Genomic DNA, 24,765 nt, shown 5'->3' with positions numbered 1-24,765 from the left:
TCCGACTGTGCGACCCCAGAGACTGCAGCCCACCGGGCTCCCCCGTCCCTGGGATTCTCCAGGCAAGAACACTGGAGTGGGTTGCCATTTCCTTCTCCAATGCATGAAAGTGAAAAGTGGAAGTGAAGTCGCTCAGTCGTGTCGGACTCTTAGCGACCTCATGGACTGCAGCCTACCAGGCTCCTCCGTCCATGGGATTTTCCAGGCAAGAGTACTGGAGTGGGTTGCCACTGCAGGAAAAAAAAGGTGAGCTCATCAGAGGGGAGCTGGCTTTTTGGACTCTCTTGTTGACTATGAGAGCTACTCCATTTTTTCTAAGGGATTCCTGCCCACAGTAGTCTTTAACTCAGAAGTTAAATTCACCCATCCCAGTCCATTTTAGTTCACTGATTCCTAAAATGTCGACGTTCACTCTTGCCATCTCCTGTTTGACCACTTCCAATTTACTTTGATTCATGGACCTAACATTCCAGGTTCCTATGCAATATTGCTCTTTACAGCATTGGACCTTGCTTCCATCACCAGTCACATCCACAACTGGGCATTGTTTTTGCTTTGGCTCCATCTCTTCATTCTTTCTGGAGTTATTTCTCCACTCTTCCCCAGAAGCATACTGGGCTCCTACTGACCTGGGGAGTTCATCTTTCAGTGTCTTATCTTTTTGCCTTTGCATGGGGTTCTCAAGGCAAGATTACTGAAGTGGTTTGCCATTCCCTTCTCCAGTGGACCACATTCTGTCAGACCTCTCCACCGTGACCCACCCGTCTTGGGTGGCCCCACACGGCACGGCTTATAGTTTCACTGAGTTAGACAAGGCTGTGGTCCATGTGACCAGTTTGGTTAGTTTTCTGTGATTGTGGTTTTCATTCTGTCTTCCCTCTGATGGATATGGAGAAGAGGCTTATGGAAGCTTCCTGATGGGAGAGACTGACTGTGGGGAAAACTGGGTCTTGTTCTGACAGGTGGGGCCGTGTTCAGTAAGTCTTTAACGCAATTTCTATTGAAGGGTGGGGCTGTGTCCCCTCCCTGTTATTTGACCTGAGACCAAACTATGGTGGAGGTGATGAAGATAATGGTGACCTCCTTCAAAAGGTCCCATGCACACACTGCTACACTCAGTGGCCCCAACCCTGCAGCAGGCCACTGCCAAGCCAGGCATCCACCGGAGACTCCTGGACACTCACAGGCAAGTCTAGGTCAGTCTCTTGTGGGGTTACTGCTCCCTTCTCCTGGGTCAGTACTTGGGTGCAATCTCAAAAATGACAGAATGACCTCTGTTTGTTTCCAAGGCAAACCATTCAATATCACAGTAATCCAAGTCTATGCCCCAACCAGTAATGCTGAAGAAGCTGAAGTTGAACAGTTCTATGAAGACCCACAAGACTTTTTGGAACTAACACCCAAAAAAGATGTCCTTTTCATCATAGGGGACTGGAATGCAAAAGTAGAAAGTCAAGAGATACCTGGAATAAAGGGCAAATTTGGCCTTGGAATACAAAATGAAACAGGTCAAAGGCTACTAGAATTGTGCCAAGAGAATGCACTGGTCATAGCAAACACGCTCTTTCAACAGCACAAAAGAAGACTCTACACATGGCCATTGGCGGATGGTCAATACAGGAATCAGATTGATTATACTCTTTGCAGCCAAAGATGGAGAAGCTCTATACAGTCAGCAAAAATAAGACCGGGAGCTGACTGTGGCTCAGATCATGAACTCCTTATTGCCAAATTCAGACTTAAATTGAAGAAAGTAGGGAAAACCACTAGACCATTCAAGTATGACCTAAATCAAATCCCTTACGATTATACAGTAGAAGTGACATATAGATTCATGGGATTAGATCTGATAGACAGAGTGCCTGAAGAACTATGGACAGAGGTTTGTGACACTGTACAGGAGGCAATGATCAAGACCATCCCTAAGAAAAAGAAATGCAAAAAGGCAAAATGGTTGTCTGAGGAGGTCTTACAAATAGCTGAGAAATGAAGAGAAGCAAAAGGCAAAGGAGAAAAGGAAAGATTCAAGCATCTGAAAGCAGAGTTCCAAAGAATAGTTAAGGAGAGATGAGAAAGCCTTCCTCAGCGATCAATGCAAAGAAATAGAGGAAAACAACAGAATGGGAAAGACTAGAGATCTCTTCAAGAAAATTAGAGATACCAAGGGAACATTTTATGCAAAGATGGGCACAATAAAGGACAGAAATGGTATGGACCTAACAAAAGCAAAATATATTAAGAAAAGGTGGCAAGAATACACAGAAGATCTATATAAAAAAGATATTCATGACCCAGATAACCATGATAGTGTGATGACTGGACTAGAGCCAGACATCCTGGAATGAGAAGGCAAGTGGGCCTTAGAAAGCATCATCATGAACAAAGCTAGTGGAAGTGATGGAATTTCAGTTGAACTATTTCAAATCCGGAAAGATGATTCTGTGAAAGTGCTGAACTCAATATGCCAGCAAACTTGGAAAACTCAGCAGTGACCACAGGACTGGAAAAGGTCAGTTTTCATTCCAATCCCAAAGAAAGGTAATGCCAAAGAATGCTCAAACTACCACACAATTGCACTCATCTCACATGCTAGCAAAGTAATGCTCCAAATTCTCCAAGCCAGGCTTCAACAGTACGTAAACTGAGAACCTCCAGATGTTCAAGCTGGATTTAGAAAAGGCAGAGGAACCAGAGATCAAATTGCCAACATCCACTGGATCATGGAAAAAGCAAGACAAGAGAGTTCCAGAAAAACATCTACTTCTGTTTTATTGACTACGCCAAAGCTTTAGACTGTGTGGATCACAACAAACTGTGGAATATTCTTCAAGAAATGGGAATACCAGACCACCTGACCTGCCTCCTGAGAAATGTGTATGCAGGTCAAGAAGCAACTGTCAGAACTGGACATGGAACAACAGACTGGTTCCAAGCCGGGAAAGGAGTATGTCAAGGCTGTATATTGTCACCCTGCTTCTTTAACTTATATGCAGAGTACATCATGAGAAATGCCAGGCTGGATGAAGTACAAGCTGGAATCAAGATTGCCAGGAGAAATATCAATAACCTCAGATATGCAGATGACACCACCCTTATGGCAGAAAGTGAAGAACTAAAGGGCCTCTTGGTGAAAGTGAAAGAGGAGAGTGAAAAAGTTGGCTTAAAGCTCAACATTCAGAAAACTAAGATCATGGCATCCAGTTCCATCACTTCATGGCAAATAGACAGGGAAACAATGGCAACAGTGGCTGACTTTATTTTGGGGGGGGCTCCAAAATCACTGCAGATGGTGACTGCAGCCATGAAATTAAAAGACTCTTGCTCCTTGGAAGAAAAGCTATGACCAACCTAAATAGCATATTAAAAAGCAGAGACATTACTTTGACAACAAAGGGCCATCTAGTAAAAGCTATGGTTTTTCCATAAGTCATGTATGGATGTGAGAGTTGGACTGTAAAGAAAGCTGAATGACAAAGAGTTGTGATTGGAGAAGACTCTTGAAAGTCCCTTGGACTGCAAGGAGATCCAACCAGTCAATCCTAAAGGAGATGAGTCCTTAGTGTTCACTGGAAGGACTGATGCTGAAGCTGAAACTCCAATACTTTGGCCACCTGATATGGAGAGCTGACTCACTGGAAAAGACCCTGATGCTGGGAAAGATTGAGGGCAGGAGAAGGGGACAACAAAGGATGAGATGGTTTGATGGCATCACTGACTCGATGGACATGAGTTTGAGCGAGCTCCAGGAGTTGGTGATGGACAGGGAAGCCTGGTGTGCTACAGTCCATGGGGTTGCAAAGAATCGAACATGACTGAGTGACTGAACTGAACTGGCTCTTTGGAACAGGCCCAGATGGACAGAGATCAGCATGGAGGTCACTGCTGGGCCCTTCCCATTAGTGTCCAGGCACAGATGGGCACAGGCCCCTCTGCTATCAGCAATGTTAGTCTGACTCACGTTGAGCACCGGCCTCGGGAGTCTCATTCAAATAGGTCTTGCTGCATTTTCTCACAAGGCAAACACCACCCTATTGTTTTTTATCGAACACCAAGTGTGTCTTTATCTTACGTATACAGACCACAACTGGCTTCTGCAGGTACCAGGTTCCTACGTTATTGATTAACAGTCCTAGCAGATATATTGATGCAAAATGCCCCAGGTTGATTTCTTCCTCCTTGGTCAAGCTTAATTTGGCGACAGTAAAAATAGCTGGGTTTTCACCTGAATGCACCCCAGTGCAGAGCCCTGGTACACAGTGACCTCTAGGGCAGGGCGGGACAGGATGACCACTCTCAGTGAGCATGCTGAGTGGTGATTTCAGCAAGGCAAACCTCACTTGTAATGACTGTCTCCTCCACAGGCCTCTACTCCCTGAAGCACACCGCCAGCCATTTCCCAGCAACAAAGGTCGTCCTTGTAGATTTGGAAAGAACTGTGAGGGGCGCCTGGGCTCTGCCGAGTAATCCCCAACAGTTCCTCCTGCTCTTTAACTGCCACAACCCAGCATCCACCCAGAAGTCAACCAGGAAGGGCCCCGAAAACCACCACCCAACCTGCTGAGATGTGCCCCTCGGCAAATGTGAGGCCAGAGACGTCCCTAGTGGAGAAAGGCGGGCAGAGGGGGAACCTGGCCCGTAGAAAAGCTTCTTTCCATGGTCAACTCTACTATTAATATTAATAGTTCTAGCCAGCTTGTCATTGAAGCTAGATCCAAAAAGTCTCCCAACATCGTGACCAATCACCTTTCCAGTGAAACAGGAAGAGACAGGCTAATCCTTGCCATGAAAGGCTGAGGTGGGAAGCTAGGTGAGGTTAGCCCTGGTGATGGAGCAGGTACAAAGGGAGCCCCATTGTGTCAAGAGTGACGGAGGCAGCTGACTGCTCCCCATCTGCTGAGCGGGGTTCAGTTGCCCAAAGTGGCGGGTTTACTCACAGCCCTGCCGGTCTGGAGAACGCAAGGCCTCTCAGCAAAGTCAGAAAGCCCAGCCCCCTCGGCCGAGGGCCCCCTCCTGTTGCCCAGCTGTCGTCCTGAGTCAGGAGCACCCCGAGGTCACCACACAAACAGACCCTAGCCTCCTAACAGCTCACCAAGGAACCCTGTGCGGATGAGGAAAGACGGTTGTAGAGTCGGGTACCCCAGGGTCCACTCTAAGTGCCACTTTGAAGGGTGACCACCTCTCCCAGCTTTGGTTTTCTCACTTGTGAGATGGGAATAATAACAGCACCTCGTCCCTCACTGGGTCCTTTGGGGACTTAGTTAAGCCACACTAACCGCCTAGTATACAGTAGGCTCGAAGTTTTTGTCAGCTGCCATTACTACTCTCAAGACAGAGACCTGAAGGACAGAGGTGCCGAGACAGCTGGAAGCGGCCCTGGCATTATGTGAAGTTGCTAGGAGAGCCTACAGACAGCTTCTCCTTCTACCTGATGAACTGAGGTTTTTGAAGAACAACCAAGTGATGTGGAAATCGGGTAAAAGAGGTGTCTATTTCTGTTAAGTATTGCCTAGACCCCCTCCTTGTGGATGCCAGGCTGCTGGGCAATGACCCAGGAAGGCAGGGGGCACGGCCGCCTAATGAGGCACAACCACTAGGCATCCCCACGACCCCCCACCCCACCACAGCAGCAGCTGGAGCTGGCGACCCCCAAGAGTCCTCCTACCAGCCCCTCACTCTCCTGCCCCTTCCACTAGGCCCACAGAGTGGAAAGGTCCAGTCCAGGAGGAATTCCTTTAGATCTCCAAGATGAAGTCTGGTGACCCTTAGCTCCCGATTCTATGCTGCACACGCCAACGTTACTAACCACGCCCTGAGTCTACTCCACAGACCTGAGGTACAGGAGACATGGAATGAATGAGTGAATGGAGGACTGAACAAAAGGTGTCTTGCACCTTTTACCTCAGCTAGAAAAGCTGTTTGTAGCTGGCCTTGCAGGCAAGCTCAGATACGGCCTCAGCTGGCTCCTCTCTGAAGCAATGGCAGAGTGCAACTAAGAAAAGATATGAATATCCTGTCAGTCTGAAGTTCTGAAGGAAGGTGCCACTCGCACTTTGGTCAATTTAAATCCTTCGAGAGATCTTGGCTCATCCTGAACTTCTCTGAAATGGTTGAGGGTATCAGGGCCATCACTCTATCCCAGAAGGAATCCATGTGACTAGGAGGATATCTTGGAATGAGTGAAGCCAGCACAAACAGCTCAGGATCCCAGGCCTAGCTGGGCTGGGGAGAGTGGGCCCCACAGCCCCAGGATTCACCTTCTCAAGAGGGGGGGACCCTCCCGAGAGCCTTTCCTTCAGATCCGTAGGCCTAGGGCACTGTGCCCATAGCTGTGAGGAATTCATGGTTACCCACGGCTGCCCGGGGTGCTGGACAGGGACTGGGGTGGAGGGGGGAATACTGATCTTTTATAAACTACCCATGATACGCCTACTCTCAGAAGCAAAAACCCATTTTTACTCAAAAACAATCTGGTCCACTCTAAAATCCTCCAGGCTGACAAGGTATCCCAGGCTACCAAATGGACTTATTTCAGGGGTAAATGGAAAAGCTCAGAGGGAATCAAGACACTACCAAAAAGAAAATCTAATGGAATTCTTTTTTTCCCCTAAGGAAAATGCAATTGAAAGGCGCTAGAATCTTCCCTGGACCATTCTGATTTACAGTCTTGAAGCAGGCATATCCCTGGGAAAAGACAGATGCCTGGGCTCCCAAGAACAAAGCTCTCCATGTCACCACATACACCCAGGGATAACCTCTAGAGGAAAAGTGTGTGCGTGTGCCTGCACTTGTACGTGTGTGGGGGGGGTGGGGTTGCCCTTCTCCAGCTTCAGAAAACCTCTCGAGTCTAAAAGGCTGAGAATGTGTAAGGGCAGCCGGAGGGAGTGAGTCACCTTTTCCATCGCACCACAGATCTAATGAGGAAAAAGCCACCAAGCCCAGCACTGGGACAAGGAGGCAAGTGGTACTGGCTTCTCGAAACTAAAAGGGTTGGCATCTACAGCCATACCACCCTGAATGCTCCTGATCTTCTCTACAAGGGTGGGCAGCCTTGACAGCACACAGCAGCAAGCTTCCTGGTTGCAAGCTGATGAGGCTTCCCAGAAGAGTGGATAGGAAAGTGCATTTCCTGGAGGAGGAAGCCACTCCCTCAAGAAGCCAAGGCCAAGTGTGGACAGCAGAAGGCCAGGGCGGGCTACTAATACTGCCACGATCCGCTCGCTGGCGGTTCTTGGTGGGTTTGAGACCAGCTCTCAGGGCAGGAGCTGGGCCCTCCTCATCCCTGTAGTGCCCCACCCCCGGCCCAATACAGCCGCTGCAGACCTGGCTTCACTGGCTCTGGGGCTAAGCCTGCCACAGCGGAAATAGCCCATTTCAATAAAATGCACTTATTTCCCTTCACTTCTTTGTGGCTCATCTGAAAAATGGAGGCAATACCACCATCCACCTCTTGGGATTGTTATAAAGATTAGATGACTAACTTGAAAAGCAGCACAGTGCCAGGCACGAAGTAAGTGGATAATATACTATAAGTATTACTGTTACTGTAAAAAAATAAAGGGCTAGAAGGAAAGGCACTTCTGGAGACTGGGTGGAGGGCAGGCATGAAGTCAGCATAGTGAGACTCACATCTGCATGGAGACCTCACTGAGAACCACTGCTCACTGCTCACAAGACTCCCACATTGTATGGGGCCAAGATGCAGCTGAGGAGATACAGACTTAATGAATTTAAGAAGAAGGAAAAAAACCCAGAACACCCAACCACACTTTTATGCAGCATTTATATCAGCTACAAATAGATCTCCTGGACAGAGATGAACATAATAGTCAAATTTCAAAAGGGCTGCATCATGAAGAACTAAACACAGACCAAAAGATTTATATGAAAATGTTAACTATTGTCTCTGGATAGCAAAAGTATGGGTATATTACTTTTTATAAGGAAGAGCTATTTCTGTAAATTAAAAAGTTCTTTAAAAACAAAGCCATGTTTTTCTGTGTGAGAACCTGGCTGTCCCCAGGAGCAGCGGCCTGGGCTCTGGATAAGCGGCACTAAGTCAGGGTTTGGAGAAAGCCACTCTGGCCCCTGACCACACTGGGCTTGGTCCCCACACTCGTGTCAGCGTCTGCTGGGCAAAGCCCTCATCCACTAATGAGGCTGTCAGTCCTTACCATCTTCAATGCCAGCATTTTAGTTACAACCATCCCATGTTGCATCCCTCCTTTTAGAGAATCTCAACTCTGGGGAGCCACCATATAAACCAAATATAGATTTTTTCCCCGGTGGCTAACCACACTGACCGCGGGGAAGCAGGTGCCCGTGGGCACAGGGCCACAGCAGCACGGGTGCAGGCAGAGCCTCAGGGCCTGTGCTCGGGCCTGGGCCGCCTCTCAACAAGGCTAGTCTTACTTCTGTTTGGAAGGGTTCATCCTAGGGAAAGACCCCACCACTCTAGTGGCCTCACACTCACAGGGCAGTCCCAACACCCTGGTGCTGGCTCCAAGCCCACCCGCGCCTCCCAGTTTCCCTGGACACCTTTCACCAAAAGCAGCCTTCCTCTCCTCACCCGCCAAACCAATTTCCTCATTGTTTATACCAACCTAACTGAAAAGGCTTATGTGAGATGTGAAGGAAAGGCGTCTGTCAAGTTTCAAGACTGGATGAGAGCAGTTGCTGCTAAGTCGTTTGTCTGACTCTGTGCGACCCCATAGACGGCAGCCCACCAGGCTCCGTCGTCCCTGGGATTCTCCAGGCAAGAACACTGGAGTGGGTTGCCATTTCCTTCTCCAATGCATGAAAATGAAAAGTGAAAGTGAAGCCGCTCAGTCATGTCCGATCCTCAGCGAGTCCATGGACTGCAGCCCACCAGGCTCCTCCGTCCATAGGATTTTCCAGGCAAGAGTACTGGAGTGGGGTGCCATTGCCTTCTCCGGGATGAGAGCAGTATTAGAGCCGAAAACCCTGGCTGCATCTGGAGGGCGGGGGAGGCTGACGAAGCAGTGCAGCAGAGTCGTTTGGGGGCAGGCAGGACTTCAAACCCCCGCCACATGCCCCTGGCCAGCTGAGCAGACTGGACCCACAAAGAGCAGCCGCCTTTTATACTCCATTACCCCTGCGTGCTGGGCGGGCCAAGGCTTTTGAAAATGCAAAAGTGTTTTGCATTAAGCACTTGAACAAAACAGACTGTGTCTCTAAATCCAAAAAGAATTAAAAGCCCAAGGCCATCTTTAGGAGCCTGTGGTCCCCCAGTGTCCTTGTGACCAGGCTGTCTTCATGTGATGCCAGGTCCCAGACCTTGGGCTGTCACTAGGGAATGGGGGACAGGGCATGGGGCTTCATTTAAGCGCAGGCCTACCGGAGCAGATCTGTCGAGTTAAAGCCTGAGGTCACAAACCTGGGGACTCAGAATCAAAACTGGTGCCAAGAGCCCACTCACTAAAGACTAGTCCCATCTGCTTTTGTGAAGAGTTGCAACTGAGGGTCCCAGAAAGAAGAGGTGAGCCTGCCTCTTCATTGCTGTTAACAATGTACGTTATTGTTATGAATATTATACATCTTATATTTAAACTATTATATATATTATTAATATTTTGAAGTATTTCAAGGGCATTTTCTAATGTAATGTAAATAAGCATGCAAATTAAGAATACAATTTGAAACCAGACAGACATGGGTTCAATTCAAGGCTCAGGGAGTTACTCTCTGACTTTAGGGCAGTTAAATTCATCTCTCTGAACCTGTGTCCGCATCTCTGAAATAGGAAACCACCAGCACAGGACTGCTATATGGATTAAATAAGATAATATACACAAAACACCTGAACAAGATCTAATTAGAAACAGCAACATTTACTTAGTGCTTGGCACTAAATTACACAAGGCATTTAACAACTATTGGAGCAAGAGGTGAGATTCCAAGGGAAAGTGAAAGACAAAGTTATTTAAAAAAAAAAAAAAACAGAAAAAAACTTTTATTCATTCATGGGAGGCCGAATGATACATGGAAGCATGTCAGGCCTTGGGTCAGATCCCCGGGGAACCATGGTCAAGCCATCACAGCCTAAGAGTCAGGTTCCCTGACTGTAAGGTCTGGGATAACTTACCCAGAAGGACTATAAAAAGAATCAAAGCCATGTCCATAGAGCTTCCAGCCCAGCATGGGGTACCTCACTAGGTGCTTAGTAGTCACAGAGGAGCACAGCTTTGGGGTTAAGACTGGTGGGTCTGAATCTCAGCCCTACAACCTCCTAGTTGTAGGACCATGAACAAGGTTCATGCTTTCTCTGCTTCAGTTCCTTCATCTATACCAGTGGTCCCCAGCTTTTAGGCACTGGGGACCAGTTTCATGGAAGACAATTATTTTTCATGGATGGGGCGAGGAGGATGGTTTTGGGACGATTCTCATATTCTCATAAGCAGTCCCCAACCCCGATCCCTTGCAGGTTCAGTTCACAGTAGGGCCTGAACTCTAATGCCGCTGATCTGGCAGGAGGTGGAGCTCAGGGGGTAACGTGAACAGTGGGGAGCGGCTTTAAATACAGATGAAGCTTCACTCACTCACTCACTGCTCACCACCTGCCCTGGGGCCCAGTTCCTAACAGACCACAGACTGGCAGCAGTCTGGGGCCCGGGGCTTGGGGACCTCTGATCTGTATGATGGGGATGGTAAGAAACCTATTTCACAGGGTTGTTACAAGGACTAAAAGAGCTGACTCATAAAAATGCCTGATACACCATAACCACTTGATAACTATTCGTTCTTTTATTTAGCTTTTATTAATTATTCAACAATTAATAATTAATATTAAATGTTCAAAAACTTAGACCACTGGCCTCAAACTCTTCTTGTCCTGCTAGTTTTAATCTAGGAATTGCTTCCAGACACCCAGATTCTCCAGGCCCACCTGCAGAGAGGCTCAGAAACAAAGCTTGTCTATCCAGTAAGAAGTCATGAGTGAATTCTTTAAAGCTCCAGGTTCCTGGAGGCTTTTTCCTGGGCTGGCCACCAAAAAAAGTCATGAATTTTTTAGCTGCTGATAAAGCTTTTCCTCCACTGGGCTCAAAAGCCCAACTTACAGCTTTCATATGAAAGACTCTATAGAAGTGGTTCTCAAAGGCAAGTGATCTGAGCCCCTCAGGAACATCTGGTAACGTCTGGACAACACTGCTGGTTGTCATAACTGAGTGGATACTACTGGCGCATAGTAGGCAGAGGCCAGGGATGCTGCCAACCACACAGTGCACAGGGCAGCTCTGTGTTCCCCCTGCCAAAACCATCCAACCCAAATATCAAGGCGCCAAGGGTGAGACACCCTGCCCTACAGGGAATCTGCTTATACAGGTAAGTGGGGTGGAGGACGGGACCGGACACACAGTGGACTCTACACGACAGTGGCCGCCAGGTGCAGACGACACGTGCATCTAAGCAAGAACTGCTGGGCAAATGAGAACACAAAAACGATTTGAGATAGTGGGGTATCTGGACTATGAGTGGAAAAAAATTTTTTTCTATGAGAGTTGTTACTATATTCAGTGACCAGACCACTCAGTGGAAGCAAAAATGACCCAAAGCTGCATCTCTCAGTTCTGATAATTCACACACCCGTGACTCGGAATATCCTGCTCAGAGCCCAGACCAACAAATGAATTACACGAGGGAGGGGAAAGTGGTGTAAATGATCCTTTCTGCAAATTCAAGTTTAAAGTTTAACAACTTAACAAAGCTTACTCCAGAAACTCACTCTGTCCTCTCTCCTGTGTATGTTCAAACTCCTCTTCATCTTTAATCACTCAAGTACTCACCGGGGAATCAAGGGGTCAGTCAATTTATTCAAGGTCTCTGCAATCAGGACACTTTTGGACAGCGGTGGGGACCTTAATTCTCTAACTAGAGCCAAGGCTGTAAAATTACAAACCTACAGCGCGCTATGAAGGGCAGAGAGCTGACCCAGGCTACGCTGGGGAGCGAGGGTGAGGTACCACTCAGCGTCACCGATGCGACGCAAGAGTGAGATGGGAAGGATTAATAAGAGTTACTTGCACTGAGTCAAGAGAGGTATGATTTTGCAAGCCATACAGAGGAAACACCATTTGCAAAAGCCATACGGGAGGAGAGGCCTAGGGAGGTTGAGGAAGTGGAAACAGAATCTGCTAGCAAGGCTAGAACATGAAGGACCTCTCAAGGCCTTTGGAAATGTTGGTCTTTATTCTAATAATAGGAAGGGAAAAGAAATGTTTAAACCCTTAACTTTTATAGGTTCTACTCTGGCACACTCAAGGGTTAGGTGAGGAACAGCTCTCCCCAAAACCTCTTTATCCTCAGGTAAATCAAAACTTCTGGCCTATCACACAGAAACCCAGGCCAGCAGCAAAGCCTCAAACTAAATGGAAAACAAGAGACCATGACCAAAAGTAAGGAGGAGCAGTTTTCTCTCCAAAGTAAGGATGAGCAAGCTGAAAGCCCAGTGGGCCGCGGTCCTGGCCCCCCCTGCATCAGGGAGAGGGGAGATCTGCAGTGCTGAGAGAAATAGCTGGTGCCACAGCCCTTGTCAAGAGCCACAGATCCCCGGAGGACCCCACAAGCAGCCCACCCCCTCCTGGTTGAGGGGTGAGCGTGTTCAGGCTGGCCCAGACCACAGGCAGCTGTCCCTTTTGCCCCATTCCTGTGCCTTTGTCTGGACAGGCCCTGGGATTGATGCTTTCTGTAGCTCTTTCTAGAAACCCTACTCACTACCAGCTACTGTGCCAGCTCTGGGCACCTTACTGTCTCCATCTCATACCCCTTCTTTGCTCATCCTCTTCTTCCTCCTCCCTTTCTAGAGACCTTCCTCCTTGTGGTCACTGGGTCTGTCTCAGGTCACACATGGTGTTAGAATGACTGCTTGCCACTTACTAGCTCTGACCTTGGGCAAACTCTTCTTTAATAAGACCCACCTCATGGAGCTGTCCCCTAATTAAAAGCTGAAGGATATATAGTGTTCAGCACCAGGTCTGACCCACAGCAAAAACTCAGAGCCACTCCCAGGATTCTATACAGAGAAGATGAGAAGGGAGAGGAACCCAAGGTAACGTCACAAGGAGGGTGCTGCAGAGACACCTGTGCAGGCAGAGGACCCGGGAGGGGACAGCCTGCCAACCAACACACCCTTGGAATCAAGTAGAGAACATGATGTACAAAAGGCCCTGCCTTCAAGCAACCTACGTTCCAGCAGGAGGACGAAGGCAGCCAAGGAACCCGCGAGCAATGTGCTGGGAAGGGAAAAGAGGCGGGCAAAGTGGGGAGAGAGTGCAGGCTAGGGTGTTACGTTTGATGCGGTGGGGAGAGGGAAGGTGGGTGGAAGGCCTCTCTGACCAGGTGACAGCTGAGCAAGAATCAAGAGAACACAGGCCGGGTGGATTTCGGAGCAAAGAGAAAGGCAGAGGGGAAGGGAACGGCAAATACCACAAATACCAAGGAGCACTGGAGCAGTGCACAGCGGCAGCCTGCCCATGGAGGGCCTGGCTGGTCACCTAAGGACTGGTTTTTACTCTGAGTGACAAGGGAAGCATCTAGAGGGTCTGGGGGAGAAAGCAGACAGCAGGGGCAAGAGCAGGAGGAGGGAGATCAGTTATAAGGCGGATGACGTGACTCTGGAGTTGAGGGTCCCATGGCTGCCTCAGGCTGGTGGGGATTCTGGCGGGGAGATCCGGAATGACTCTCAGCAACTGGGATCCCCACCTTTCCCCTGACAGCTTCCTGTCTTCAGCAGCCCCATCCACCCACAAGCAAAAATTCAGAAAAGTGGTGTGGGCCAAGGGAGGGTGCTGAGTCCTCCCTGCCTGTACACTGGACAGTATATGACTTTATGTTTTGCCTCAGTCCCGCGATCACAGTATGACAGATAAGGAAGCAGAAGCTCAGGGAACTGGAGAGACTCCACCTAGATTCCTGAGCCAGCGTGGCTTTTGGTGGCTCCACGCAGAGTCCTTGCTGGGACATTGTGTCATCCGACACCTGGTGAAGAAGGTACTGTGCTGGGCTTTACCCTGGAAAGGCTTCCCGGGGCAATGAAAAATGCCTCATCAGAGTTTCTGATTTTAAAAAAAAAAAAGCATAAATGGCTCAAACAAGCCAGCTGTAATTTCTTAGCAGAGATTCTGGATCATTCAATTCTTTCCTTGTTTACCCCTGCGCTGAGTGAGAGAGCAGCGTCAGACATGAAGGCGGTGCGCAGGCAAAGCAGGCTGCGCTGCCAGCCTGCACCGACTGCGGACTGGGGACAGGCCGGCTGGTTGGCCAGTGATCCAGGTAGGGCTCTCCTCCTGCAAGCACTCACCTTTGCATCTTCAAATTACAAAGAGCAAAAACAGGCACATTTTACAGGCTCAGAAACCCCGTGCAAAGGCCAATCAGCCTTCTGAACTCCATGGAGACATCCTAGGGACTCTGCTGAAGCAGAATTTTTCATTTTACATCCATACATTGCCAAATGTCAGTCCTAACCCAGAAGAACATGAATAAAACCCCAGTATCTGGACCTACAACAGTTAAATAGCAAGGGAAGAGTCTCAAAGGGAAAGGGGACCAGAAATGGAACATGAATTCACAAACATCTTTCGAACTGATGTTATTTCCATCCATTCAGCAGACATTTACTGAGCATATACCACGAGTCAGCACTGTTCTAGGTTCTGTGGAAACAGAGGCTGAGAGAAAAAGATCACCTTCCTGAAGCTTACAAGGGGAAGCAGGCACACTCAAAAATCAGAGAGGTTAAGCCATCTACCCAGGTCCTAGCACTAAGGGGATTTGAATTTAGCTTTTATTACACTTGCCACCTGTCTACTAGGAAAGTGGTTATCCGTGTTATAACTACCAGCTTTCTGTGTTTCTTTCTGTGGCTAGGGGGTGAGGGGGAGGGAGGAAACAGGTGGGGAGACAGGGGAAGAAATAGGCTGAGAAGAAGGTACTTTCCTCGGATGGGTGTCTGAGGGCTGCTGTGGAATCAGTGCTGGATTGCAGCAGCATGCAGTAAAGAGGAAATGCATTTAGCTTGGATTCAGGACTTAGGTCCTTGTCAAAACACAAGCATCCCAGCAAGTCACTAAACCTCTCTGTATTTCAGTATCTCTAAGAAAGAGGGCCTAGAGCCAGACATCCTGGAATGTGAAGGCAAGTGGGCCTTAGGAAGCTTCACTACGAACAAAGCTAGTGGAGGTGATGGAATTCCAGTTGAGCTATTTCAAATCCTAAAAGATGCTGTGGAAGTGCTGCACTCAATACGTCAGCAAAGTTGGAAAACTTAGCAGTGGCCACAGGCCTGGAAAAGGTCTGTTTTCATTCCAATCCCAAAGGCAACCCCAAAGAATGTTCAAGCTACCGCACAATTGCACTCATCTCACATGCTAGTAAAGTAATGCTCAAAATTCTCCAAGCCAGGCTTCAGCAATACATGAACCGTGAACTTCCAGATGTTCAAGCTGGTTTTGGAAAAGGCAGAGGAACCAGAGATCAAATTGCCAACATCTGTTGGATCATTGAAAAAGCAAGAGAGTTCCAGAAAAACATCTATTTCTGTTTTACTGACTATGCCAAAGCCTTTGACTGTGTGGACCACCACAAACTGGAAAATTCTTCAAGAGATGGGAATACCAGACCACCTGACCTGCCTCTTGAGAAACCTGTATCCAGGTCAGGAAGCAACAGTTAGAACTGGACATAGAACAACAGACTGGTTCCAAAAAGGAAAAGGAGTATGTCAAGGCTGTATTCCTGCTTCTTTAACTTATATGCAGAGTACATCATGCGAAATGCCAGGCTGGATGAAGCACAAGCTGGAATCAAGATTGCTGGGAGAAATACCAATAACCTCAGATATGCAGATGATACCACCCTTATGGCAGAAAGTGAAGAAGAACTAAAGAGCCTCTTGAAAGTGAAAGAGGAGAATAAGAAAGTTGGCTTAAAGCTCAACATTCAGAAAACTAAGATCATGGCATCCAGTCCCATCACTGCATGGCAAACAGATGGGGAAAGAATGGAAACAGTGGCTGACTTTATTTTGGAAGGCTCCAAAATCACTGCAGATGGTGACTGCAGCCATGAAATTAAAAGATGCTTACTCCTTGGAAGGAAAGTTATGACCAACCTAGACAGTATTAAAAAGCAGAGACATTACTTTGCCAACAAAGGCCTGTCTCGTCAAGGCTACAGTTTTTCCAGTAGTCATGTATGGGTATGAGAGTTGGACTATAAAGAAAGCTGAGCGCCAAATAACTGATGCTTTTGAACGGTTGGAGAAGACTCTTGAGAGTCCCTTGGACTGCAAAGAGATCCAACCAGTCCCTCCTAAAGGAGATCAGTCCTGGGTGTTTATTGGAGGGACTGATGTTGAAGCTGAAACTCCAATACTTTGGCCACCTGATGCGAAGAGCTGACTCATTTGAAAAGACCCTGATGCTGGGAAAGATTGAGGGCAGGAGAAGAAGGGGATGACAGAGGATGAGATGGTTGGATGGCATCACCGACTCAATGTACATGAGTTTGGGTAAACTCCGGGAGTTGGTGATAGACAGTTCTTCTGAACTGAAGAAAGAGGGCACAAGGAATGGTAAATGGCCGCATCCTACCTAACAAACAATTTAAGCCTTGTTCATAGCTGCTGCCTAGGACCCTTTGGTAAGGAGACTTCTGAAGCCACATTTGGGCTGAGCAGATAGAGCTGGAATTGGTGAGTGATGTCTCCCATGAGCTTGGGAGAGTGATCAGCTGGGCAACCCAACACTTTCGATGATTTGAGGTATCCGAGTGGGAGCCATTTCAATTTTGGTGACAGAATTTAAAAACCTCTGACTTCCTGACTTTCTAACCAATTCACAGAGTTTTCCTTAAAAAGACAGATGGCCTATTTTCTGACATAAGACTGGAGATGCTGCTGTGTTTAACTGCCACCTTAAATAGTTTTGTTACTATCGCATATGCCCAAGAACCTAGAAAGACTTTTATTATTTAGAATGCTTCACTGAACATGAGCTCACCCAGCACCAGGACTTGGGGGTGCAGTTTCCTAAGATCTTCCCACTCATTTTGTATGTGGCTTTGCCACCCACCCATCAAGAGTAAAGTCTACCCACTCCTCCCACCACCACACACACACACACACTGAAGTTTTGCTGCATAGGCCTGTGCCTTCTCTGACTGAGAGAGTGTGATGGAAGTGACATGCTGAGACTTGTGAGTCCGGGCAGTGAAAAAGCCAGGCTGATCATTACTCTAAAGTTATATAAAGTTTGGGGAAATCTGGGTGAAAGGTACACAGAACTGCTTGTACTATTTCTGCAAAGCTTTTATAAAGTCTGGAATTTTTTCAAAATTAGAAGTTAAATGAAAAGTTTTTTGTTTCTTTTGTTTTTTTTTTAAGGGAGGCCTGGGAGTTGCTACTTTTGCACTCTGATGCCAAAGGAGCCCAGACCTCTTGAGGCTGTCACACTGTGCGGCCCCAGTCAGCCTCACTGAGAGGCCATGTGGAGGCAGCTGGAGGTGGAAAGGACACCAGATGCATTTGGAGTTTTTTGTTTGTTTCGTTTTTGCATTTGAAAGAACAATTTCTTATTATAATGAAGCAGAAGTATAAGATTTCACTGAAACTGAAACAACTGACAGAATGCTACAAAACTTAAACTTTCATGGGAAACAAAAGGGTCAGATCAAGCCAGTAGCAGTGGAAAAGCCCAAGCCTGGACTGCATACAGATGGAGAGAGTAACTTCTCAGCCTGTGCATCACCTGACCCCTCCCAGCAGTGAGACAGCCACAGTCATGCTCCTATCCCCCTCTCCCTTCCAAAGAATCTGCCAAACCAAATAGCTTCTTCCTCTGTGATACAGGTGTAAGCCAAACCAAGAATATCCCTTTAGACAGCTATAAATATGAAAGCCAAGAAGGAAAGTGTGTAAATCCCATTCAAGGGTAGAAAGCACACAGACTCAGCCCAGCCCCCTCTAGGTCATCCTCTATGCTCCAGCCCCAGTGAGCAGAGACACATCTTTCTGGCCAAGTTCTGCCAAATTATAGAATCTTTAATGGCAAGATTTAGGGTAATTTACTACATAAAGATCTGTTTAGTCAAGGCTATGGTTTTTCCAGTGGTCATGTATGGATGTGAGAGTTGGACTGTGAAGAAAGCTGAGTGCTGAAGAATTGATGCTTTTGAACTGTGGTGTTGGAGAAGACTCTTGAGAGTCCCTTGGACTGCAAGGAGATCCAACCAGTCCATTCTAAAGGAGATCAGCCCTGGGTGTTCTTCGGAAGGAATGATACTAAAGCTGAAACTCCAGTTTCAGCTCGTGCTGAAGAACTGACTCTTCATGCCACCTCATGCGAAGAGTTGACTCATTGGAAAATACCCTGATGCTGGGAGGGATTGGGGGCAGGAGGAAAAGGGGACAACAGAGGATGAGATGGCTGGATGGCATCACCGACTCGATGGATGTGAGTTTGAGTGAACTCTGGGAGATGGACAGGGAGGCCTGGCGTGCTGCGATTCATGGGGTCGCAAAGAGTCGCACACGACTGAGCGACTGAACTGAACTGAACTGAACTGAATGTGTATTACTGCAGGGAGATCCAACCAGTCCATCTTAAAGGAAATCAGTCCTGAATATCCATTGGAAGGACTGATGCTGAAGCTGAAACTCCAATACTTTGGCCACCTGGTGCGAAGAGCTGACTCACTGGAAAAGACCCTGATGCTGGGAAAGATTGAAGGCAGGAGGATAAGGGGACGACAGAGGATGAGACGGTTGGATGGCATCACTGACTCAATGGACATGAGTTTGAGTACGCTCCAGGAGTTGGTAATGGACAGGGAAGCCTGGTGTGCTGCAGTCCGTGGGGTCGCAAAGAGTCGGACGAGACTGAGCGACTAAAGTGACTGACTACATAGTAACAGACACCCAAAACATATGTCAAACTTCCACCTGAGGGAAAAAGCCTTAAATTCTGGTTTGGTAAGACCTGGCTTTCCAAATGGGTCTTTGAACCCAATCCTTGGGCTGATATAGCTCCTTGCCCAAGTGCTTTTGTTTCCTGAGTTGCTTTTTATAGAGCATCCCTACTCTTATTTCAATAAGAAATCTCCTTGCATATCTAAGAATACTATAAGATTCCTCTCCTCCCTTTCTTTTTCTAGCAAGGTTTTTGCTCCCTGTGTTGCCTCTGTTCCCTCAGTGACCCTTTTTCCTGTCTTATCATTTGGGGCCTTTACTCAGGTCTCTGAAGATCCTCTGTTGTTTGTTAATATTTAAGGCTGAGATTCTATTACTTGCAGTCTTATGAGTCTTGACTAACACAAATGGTGAAGTCTAAACTAAAACAGTAAGGGCAAGGTTGACTGCAGTCAGTCATTTAAGAGGTTCTTTACGGAACATGAAACCTAACTGAATTTGCTGAGAGGAAGTGCTTTGAAAGAAGTCTGTATGGAGTGCAGCTAAAGCACCTAGGAGTGGTAAGTCTACGGAAGGTGTGGGATTCAGGAGGGAAAATTTCATGGAGATACTGATATTCTGTTTGATCTCTCTGTAGGGTTGGGCAGAATGAGAATGAGGAGCAGGGACTGAAGGGAGCAACATGGCTGGTTACAGGCCATCCTCAGTGGTGACAGCCTTAACTCCAAGCCAGGGTAGTTAATGGATGAGACATCTGATAGTCTAATAAGGGGGTGGGTATATTTTTCACATGGGAGGGATGTGAACTGTTAAAAGCCAAGACCGGAGCGTGGTGGACCAATTGCCAAGACAGCCACAGCTCCGCTCACCCTGGATTCCCATGCTGTTTCTCCTAGTGTGTGCCTGCTCAGTCGCATTCAAATCTGCAATCCTATGGACAGTAGCCCGCCAGGTTCCTCTGTCCATGGGATTCTCCAGGCAAGAATACTGGAGTGGGTTGCCATTTCCTCCTCCAGGGGATCTTCCTGACCCAGGGATTGAACCCCTGTCTCCTGCATCTCCCACACTGAAGATTCCTTATCACACTGAGCCACCTAGGAAGCCCCTGTTCCTCCTAGTGAGATGAAGTCTGTTTTACACCAATATTTGTAACAGCCAATTATTTATTATTCATAAGATTTCAAAAGCAAATATCCATCAACTAATGAAAGGATGAATAAAATATGGTATATCCATTCAATATTATCTGGCAAAGGAATGGAGCACTGATATTTGCTACAACGTGGATGAACCTTGAAAACATTACACTCAGTAAAAGAAGCCAGTCATAAAAGACTACATATTACATGATTCAAAGTTCAGCACAGACAAATCTACAGAGACAAAAAATAAATTAACGGAGGAGGAGATTTAAGGCTATGGGGAGTAACTGCCAAAGGGTCTCTTTTCAGGGTGATGAAAATGTTCTGGAATTAGTGGTGATGGTCACACAACTCTGTGACTACACCAAAACCCACTGGACTGTACACTTGAAGTAGGATAGCTATATGCTATGCGAATTGTATCTAAACCAAACTGTTACCAAAAAAGCAGAAGTGGGAGAGACAGCATCTATTTCCCCTCCTGCTGAACCTGGCCAGCCTTTGCGCAACAGGATACAGGCCTCACTATTAAAAGCCTGGCAGCTGCTACTTTCAGACTCTTGAAGGACAGGGAGATGTGCAGAGAGAGGCCTCATGGAGGTAAACGAGGTCTTAGTCATGTGAGTGAGGTCGTCTGGGACATTTCAGCTCCAGCCAGGCTGACAGCTGAATTAAGTCATGCAAGTGACCCCAGGAGAGATCCCCTAAAGCCAACACACTGGACCATGAGAAATAATAAGTCACTGTTGTTTTAAGCCACTTAGTGTCAGAGTGATATGTTATACAATAGTAACTGAGCCTCATATTCCACCATAACATGGGACTAATGCGAGAGGGTCACTGTGACAATCATGTGAAGCTAATGCCAATGCAAGAGATATTAACTATTATTATTAAAAATCATCCCCAGAGATCCTTGACATATTGAGGGTGTGCTCCCCAGGGAAGCCTCATTCTCACAAACACCTGCTCCTTCCAATCACATGGTTCCCAAAAAGCTGGTTTGCTGAGGAAAACAAAGGCTTAAAAAAATATTATATCTGAGAAAATGAAATCTGAACTATAAACAGAGTACCAAAGAAGGGTCTGCTTAGATCAGCCATCTACCCACCTTCTTGTACATTCAACACATCTTTATTAAATCCTTACTAATTACTAAACATCAATTAAGAATAGCTAAGACCCCCTCCAGCTCAGCTGGTAAAGAATCTGCCTGCAATGCGGGAGATCTGGGTTCAATCCCTGGGTTGGGAAGATCCCCTGGAGAAGGGAAAGGCTACCCACCCCAATATTCTGGCCTGGAGAATCCCATGGGATCGCAAAGAGTTAGACACGACTGAGCGACTTTCACTTTCACTAAGACCTTAGAATAATTTCCACCTAGGTGGCTGTTAACAGAATGGACTACACACTAGAACTCCAGCCGAGAGATGGCATAGGCAGCAGTAGATACATCTAAAATCATCCTGCTAGAGGGAAAAAAACCCTTTAAATTTCTGCAGAGCGCTCAAATTCTCATGCTTAGAATACAGGCCCCGAGAATGATTCTGACTGAGAATCCCAGAAGCAACAGAGAGAAATAAATAAAACGGGTTCCCTAAAGGTGCATCTCTTAGTGAGGGGGGTCAGGGGGTCCCATTCACAGAATCTGGATCCCCCAGAACCCAGGCTGAGAGAAGGACTTCACCATCTGGCATCGCCTGCCAAGTCTGGTGCAGAATGGGTGTAGGCAATTAACAATACCCAGGCTGATGTCAGTGAGAAATCCTGTAGAGAAGGATGTTCAACAGCTTTCAACTGCATTTATGAAATCATGACAAATTGATAACACTGAACTAAAAGAACCTTTTAATCCTAAGAACAATTAAGATCCTATTTTTTCCTCAAAAATGCTGACATAATATTAACACTTAAATGACACCAAAGTTAAAAAAGAGGGCCAAACCCATGAATATTTTCTGCATGAGGGGACAAGGTCCACCGAGCCCAGGAAGCACTTATTCTAGACAAGCTCTGGAACATTCCAATCCACTGAATGCTACTTATAATCAGTACAAACAATACAGGCCCGGAAATGTTTGCAAGGCCTGTACTGCCTGTATTATTTAGGCCAGAAGGGCTCTGGGTGAAAGACACAACCTAGGGAGGCGCTGGACTGAGTCTATTGTTTAATACAAATGCTGGGCTGACTTTTTTTTTATTGACACATATACTAAAGTGCACAGATATAAAGTTTGAGGCTTGTAAAATGTTTATACCCAGATTAAGATAAAAGCATACTCCTAATACCCAGAAGGTTCCCTGTGCCCTTCCCAGTCAATAACAAACCCCACCCTAGCCCCCCACTCCACTATTTTGATCTCCAGAACCACAGGTTAGTTTGGCTTAGTCTTGAACTGCACATAAACAGAATCATACATTGTGTGGTCTTTTCAGACTGCCTTCTTTCATTCATCACAGGGTTACCTTATTTTGAAACAGAAACCTAAAAACTGAGCTTTATTTTCAGGAAATCCCCCTCTGATGTCACAAACCTGGATGCCAACTATTCTGATTATACTGGTTGTACTTCCTGAACTCCTCCAAGCACATGTTGTAACACTTTAAAGCAGAAACAGAGCCTTGGATTATAAAAGTTTTTCTTCAAAATAAACTAAATCTTTTAAAGGTGTTCAAATCTATTCAACCTTAATATAGCCTCTGACTTAATACCATAAAAGTGTAATCTTTCCCATACTGAGCCCACAACTCCTCTTAAATCTATTTTTCTTCCTTGGTATCCACCCATTCTAAAGAACCCTCAAATTCTGAAATAGAAAGAACCTTCAATTCTGTTACTACTTTCGATTAGTGAGGAGTTAAACTATAAAATTGAACCTTAGGGGTTAAACTATTAAACCTTAGGGGTTAAACTATAAATTAACCTCAGAAAATCTCTGAGGCAGCTTAAGGTTCTAAAATTCAGATGAATGTGGCAGTTCAGAAAAGAGAGGAGAGGGACAACAGCAACAAGATACAGGTACAGAGTCCACAGTTAACCTGTCAGGATTCAGATCTGGGCTCTGCCATTTCTAGCTGGGGGGCCTTGTGCAAGTCATTACTCCACTCTGTGCCTCAATCACTTCCCTGGAAAATGGGAATAACCTTGTAAGACTGTTGCAAGGATTAAATGTGAATGTATATAAAGCTCTTAGGAAAGCACCCAGCACATAATAAGCACTCGGTAAGAATGAGCTTTATTCAAAAGCTGGAAGCTCTAAGAGAGCAACTATTCTGCAAACCACAAGGTTATAGAACAGTCACAGCAGTCACCCGGACATACACAGTGCTTCTCAAGGTGTTTCCTTCCTAACCCTTCACAGACTGCTACTTTTTGTAAAATGCAGGATTACAGGCTTGAATGTCATAGCAATGTCAAACTATTTTCAAAGTTTTTAGATGTTTACTCTAAAAATGTTTGCACTTCCTGTATTTACCTCATGGCAGCCTGATAGCTGCTCACGGACTGGCCCTTGTCTCTGGAGTAAACTTTGAGAAGCACTGTTCTCGCACACAAGAAGGACCACAAGCCTGCTGACAACTCAGCCAGCAGGTTACACAGAATTATGAAAACACATCAGCAAAGAAAACCAACCTCAACAGCAGGGGCAAGAGGATGACTTGAGGGTCAACAAGCTGAGAGATAAAATAATCCCAACAGGCTAAACTTGGAAAACAAAACTGGCTGCCAGAGCAAGAATCCAACTGCTAATTTGCCCCCATTCGCTGCTTGAGGAGGTGTCCTCAGAAAACATGCCGGCCAGGAAGTGATGTGAAGGAAGGAAGGGGTCAAGAGATGTGAAGAAGGAAGCAGAACTGAGTCAACGCTCCTGAGTTAGAAGCCAATCTATGCAGTCAGCAAGCTTTGGGAATGTCAACCACAGCACACAAAGGCCAGAGTTTCTCCTCTGCTAAAGAAAACATGCAAAGCAAACATCTCCCTTGGTGACGTGGGACTGCACACATTGCACCCAGGTACACACAGTCGTCCCTCAGTGTCTGTGGGGACTTACTTGTTCTAGGACCCACATGACACCAACACCTGTGGTGCCTCGAGTGCCTTATATAGAAATATTTATATGAAAGGTATTTGCATATAACCTACACATGTCCTTCTGTATGCTTTAAATCACTTATAAATTATTTATAACACCCAACACAATGTAAACGTTGTTTAAATAGTTGTAAATACAACAGGAATGTTATGGAAGTAGTTTCTAGAGTGCAGCAAACTCAAGTTCTGCTTTTTGGAAATTTCCAGCATTTCTTTCCCCAGACATTTTCAATCTGGTGGTTGGTGAACTCGTGGGTACGGAACCCACAGACACGGAGGGCCGACTGTACACCCACCCCATTCCCATCACAGTACCTGTGGTTTTAGGAGGCTCCTGAGGTCCGCCCTGCCAGCCGTACTGTGGGTATCCTTGGTAGGGGTACCCACCCTGAGGAGGTGGGTAGGGTCCCCCTGGAGGTCCTGGAGGGTAGAACCCAGGCCCCATCGGTTGCGATGGATAAGGGGGATACGGGGCCGTCGGACCGGGGCCCGGATACGGCGGAGGGTTCCCTTGGTTCATCAGGGACTGCAGAGTACACCTAGGAGACAAATGGTGAAAGTTATTTGTTTTTAACCTGACGAAATCATTAGGAAAAAACTGTAATCAC

General features: G+C 46.7%; 1 protein-coding gene across 2 annotated transcripts in view; it reads right to left on the bottom strand.

Annotated features, from left to right (window-relative positions):
* The window catches only part of CYSTM1 (cysteine rich transmembrane module containing 1), a 70,467-nt gene that overhangs the window by 20,383 nt on the left and 25,319 nt on the right, over positions 1-24,765 (bottom strand). For both annotated transcript variants that reach the window (XM_061423659.1, XM_061423660.1), the window contains exon 2: positions 24,473-24,696. In XM_061423659.1, the coding sequence (XP_061279643.1) occupies positions 24,473-24,696 (224 nt within the window). The remainder of the gene's footprint in view (positions 1-24,472; positions 24,697-24,765) is intronic.

Source organism: Bos javanicus, chromosome 7 (genome assembly GCF_032452875.1).
Source record: "Bos javanicus breed banteng chromosome 7, ARS-OSU_banteng_1.0, whole genome shotgun sequence".
Classification (NCBI taxonomy): domain Eukaryota; kingdom Metazoa; phylum Chordata; class Mammalia; order Artiodactyla; family Bovidae; genus Bos; species Bos javanicus.
The sequence above is the reverse complement of the archived record's forward strand: the minus strand, read 5'-3'. Positions and strand labels throughout refer to the sequence as shown.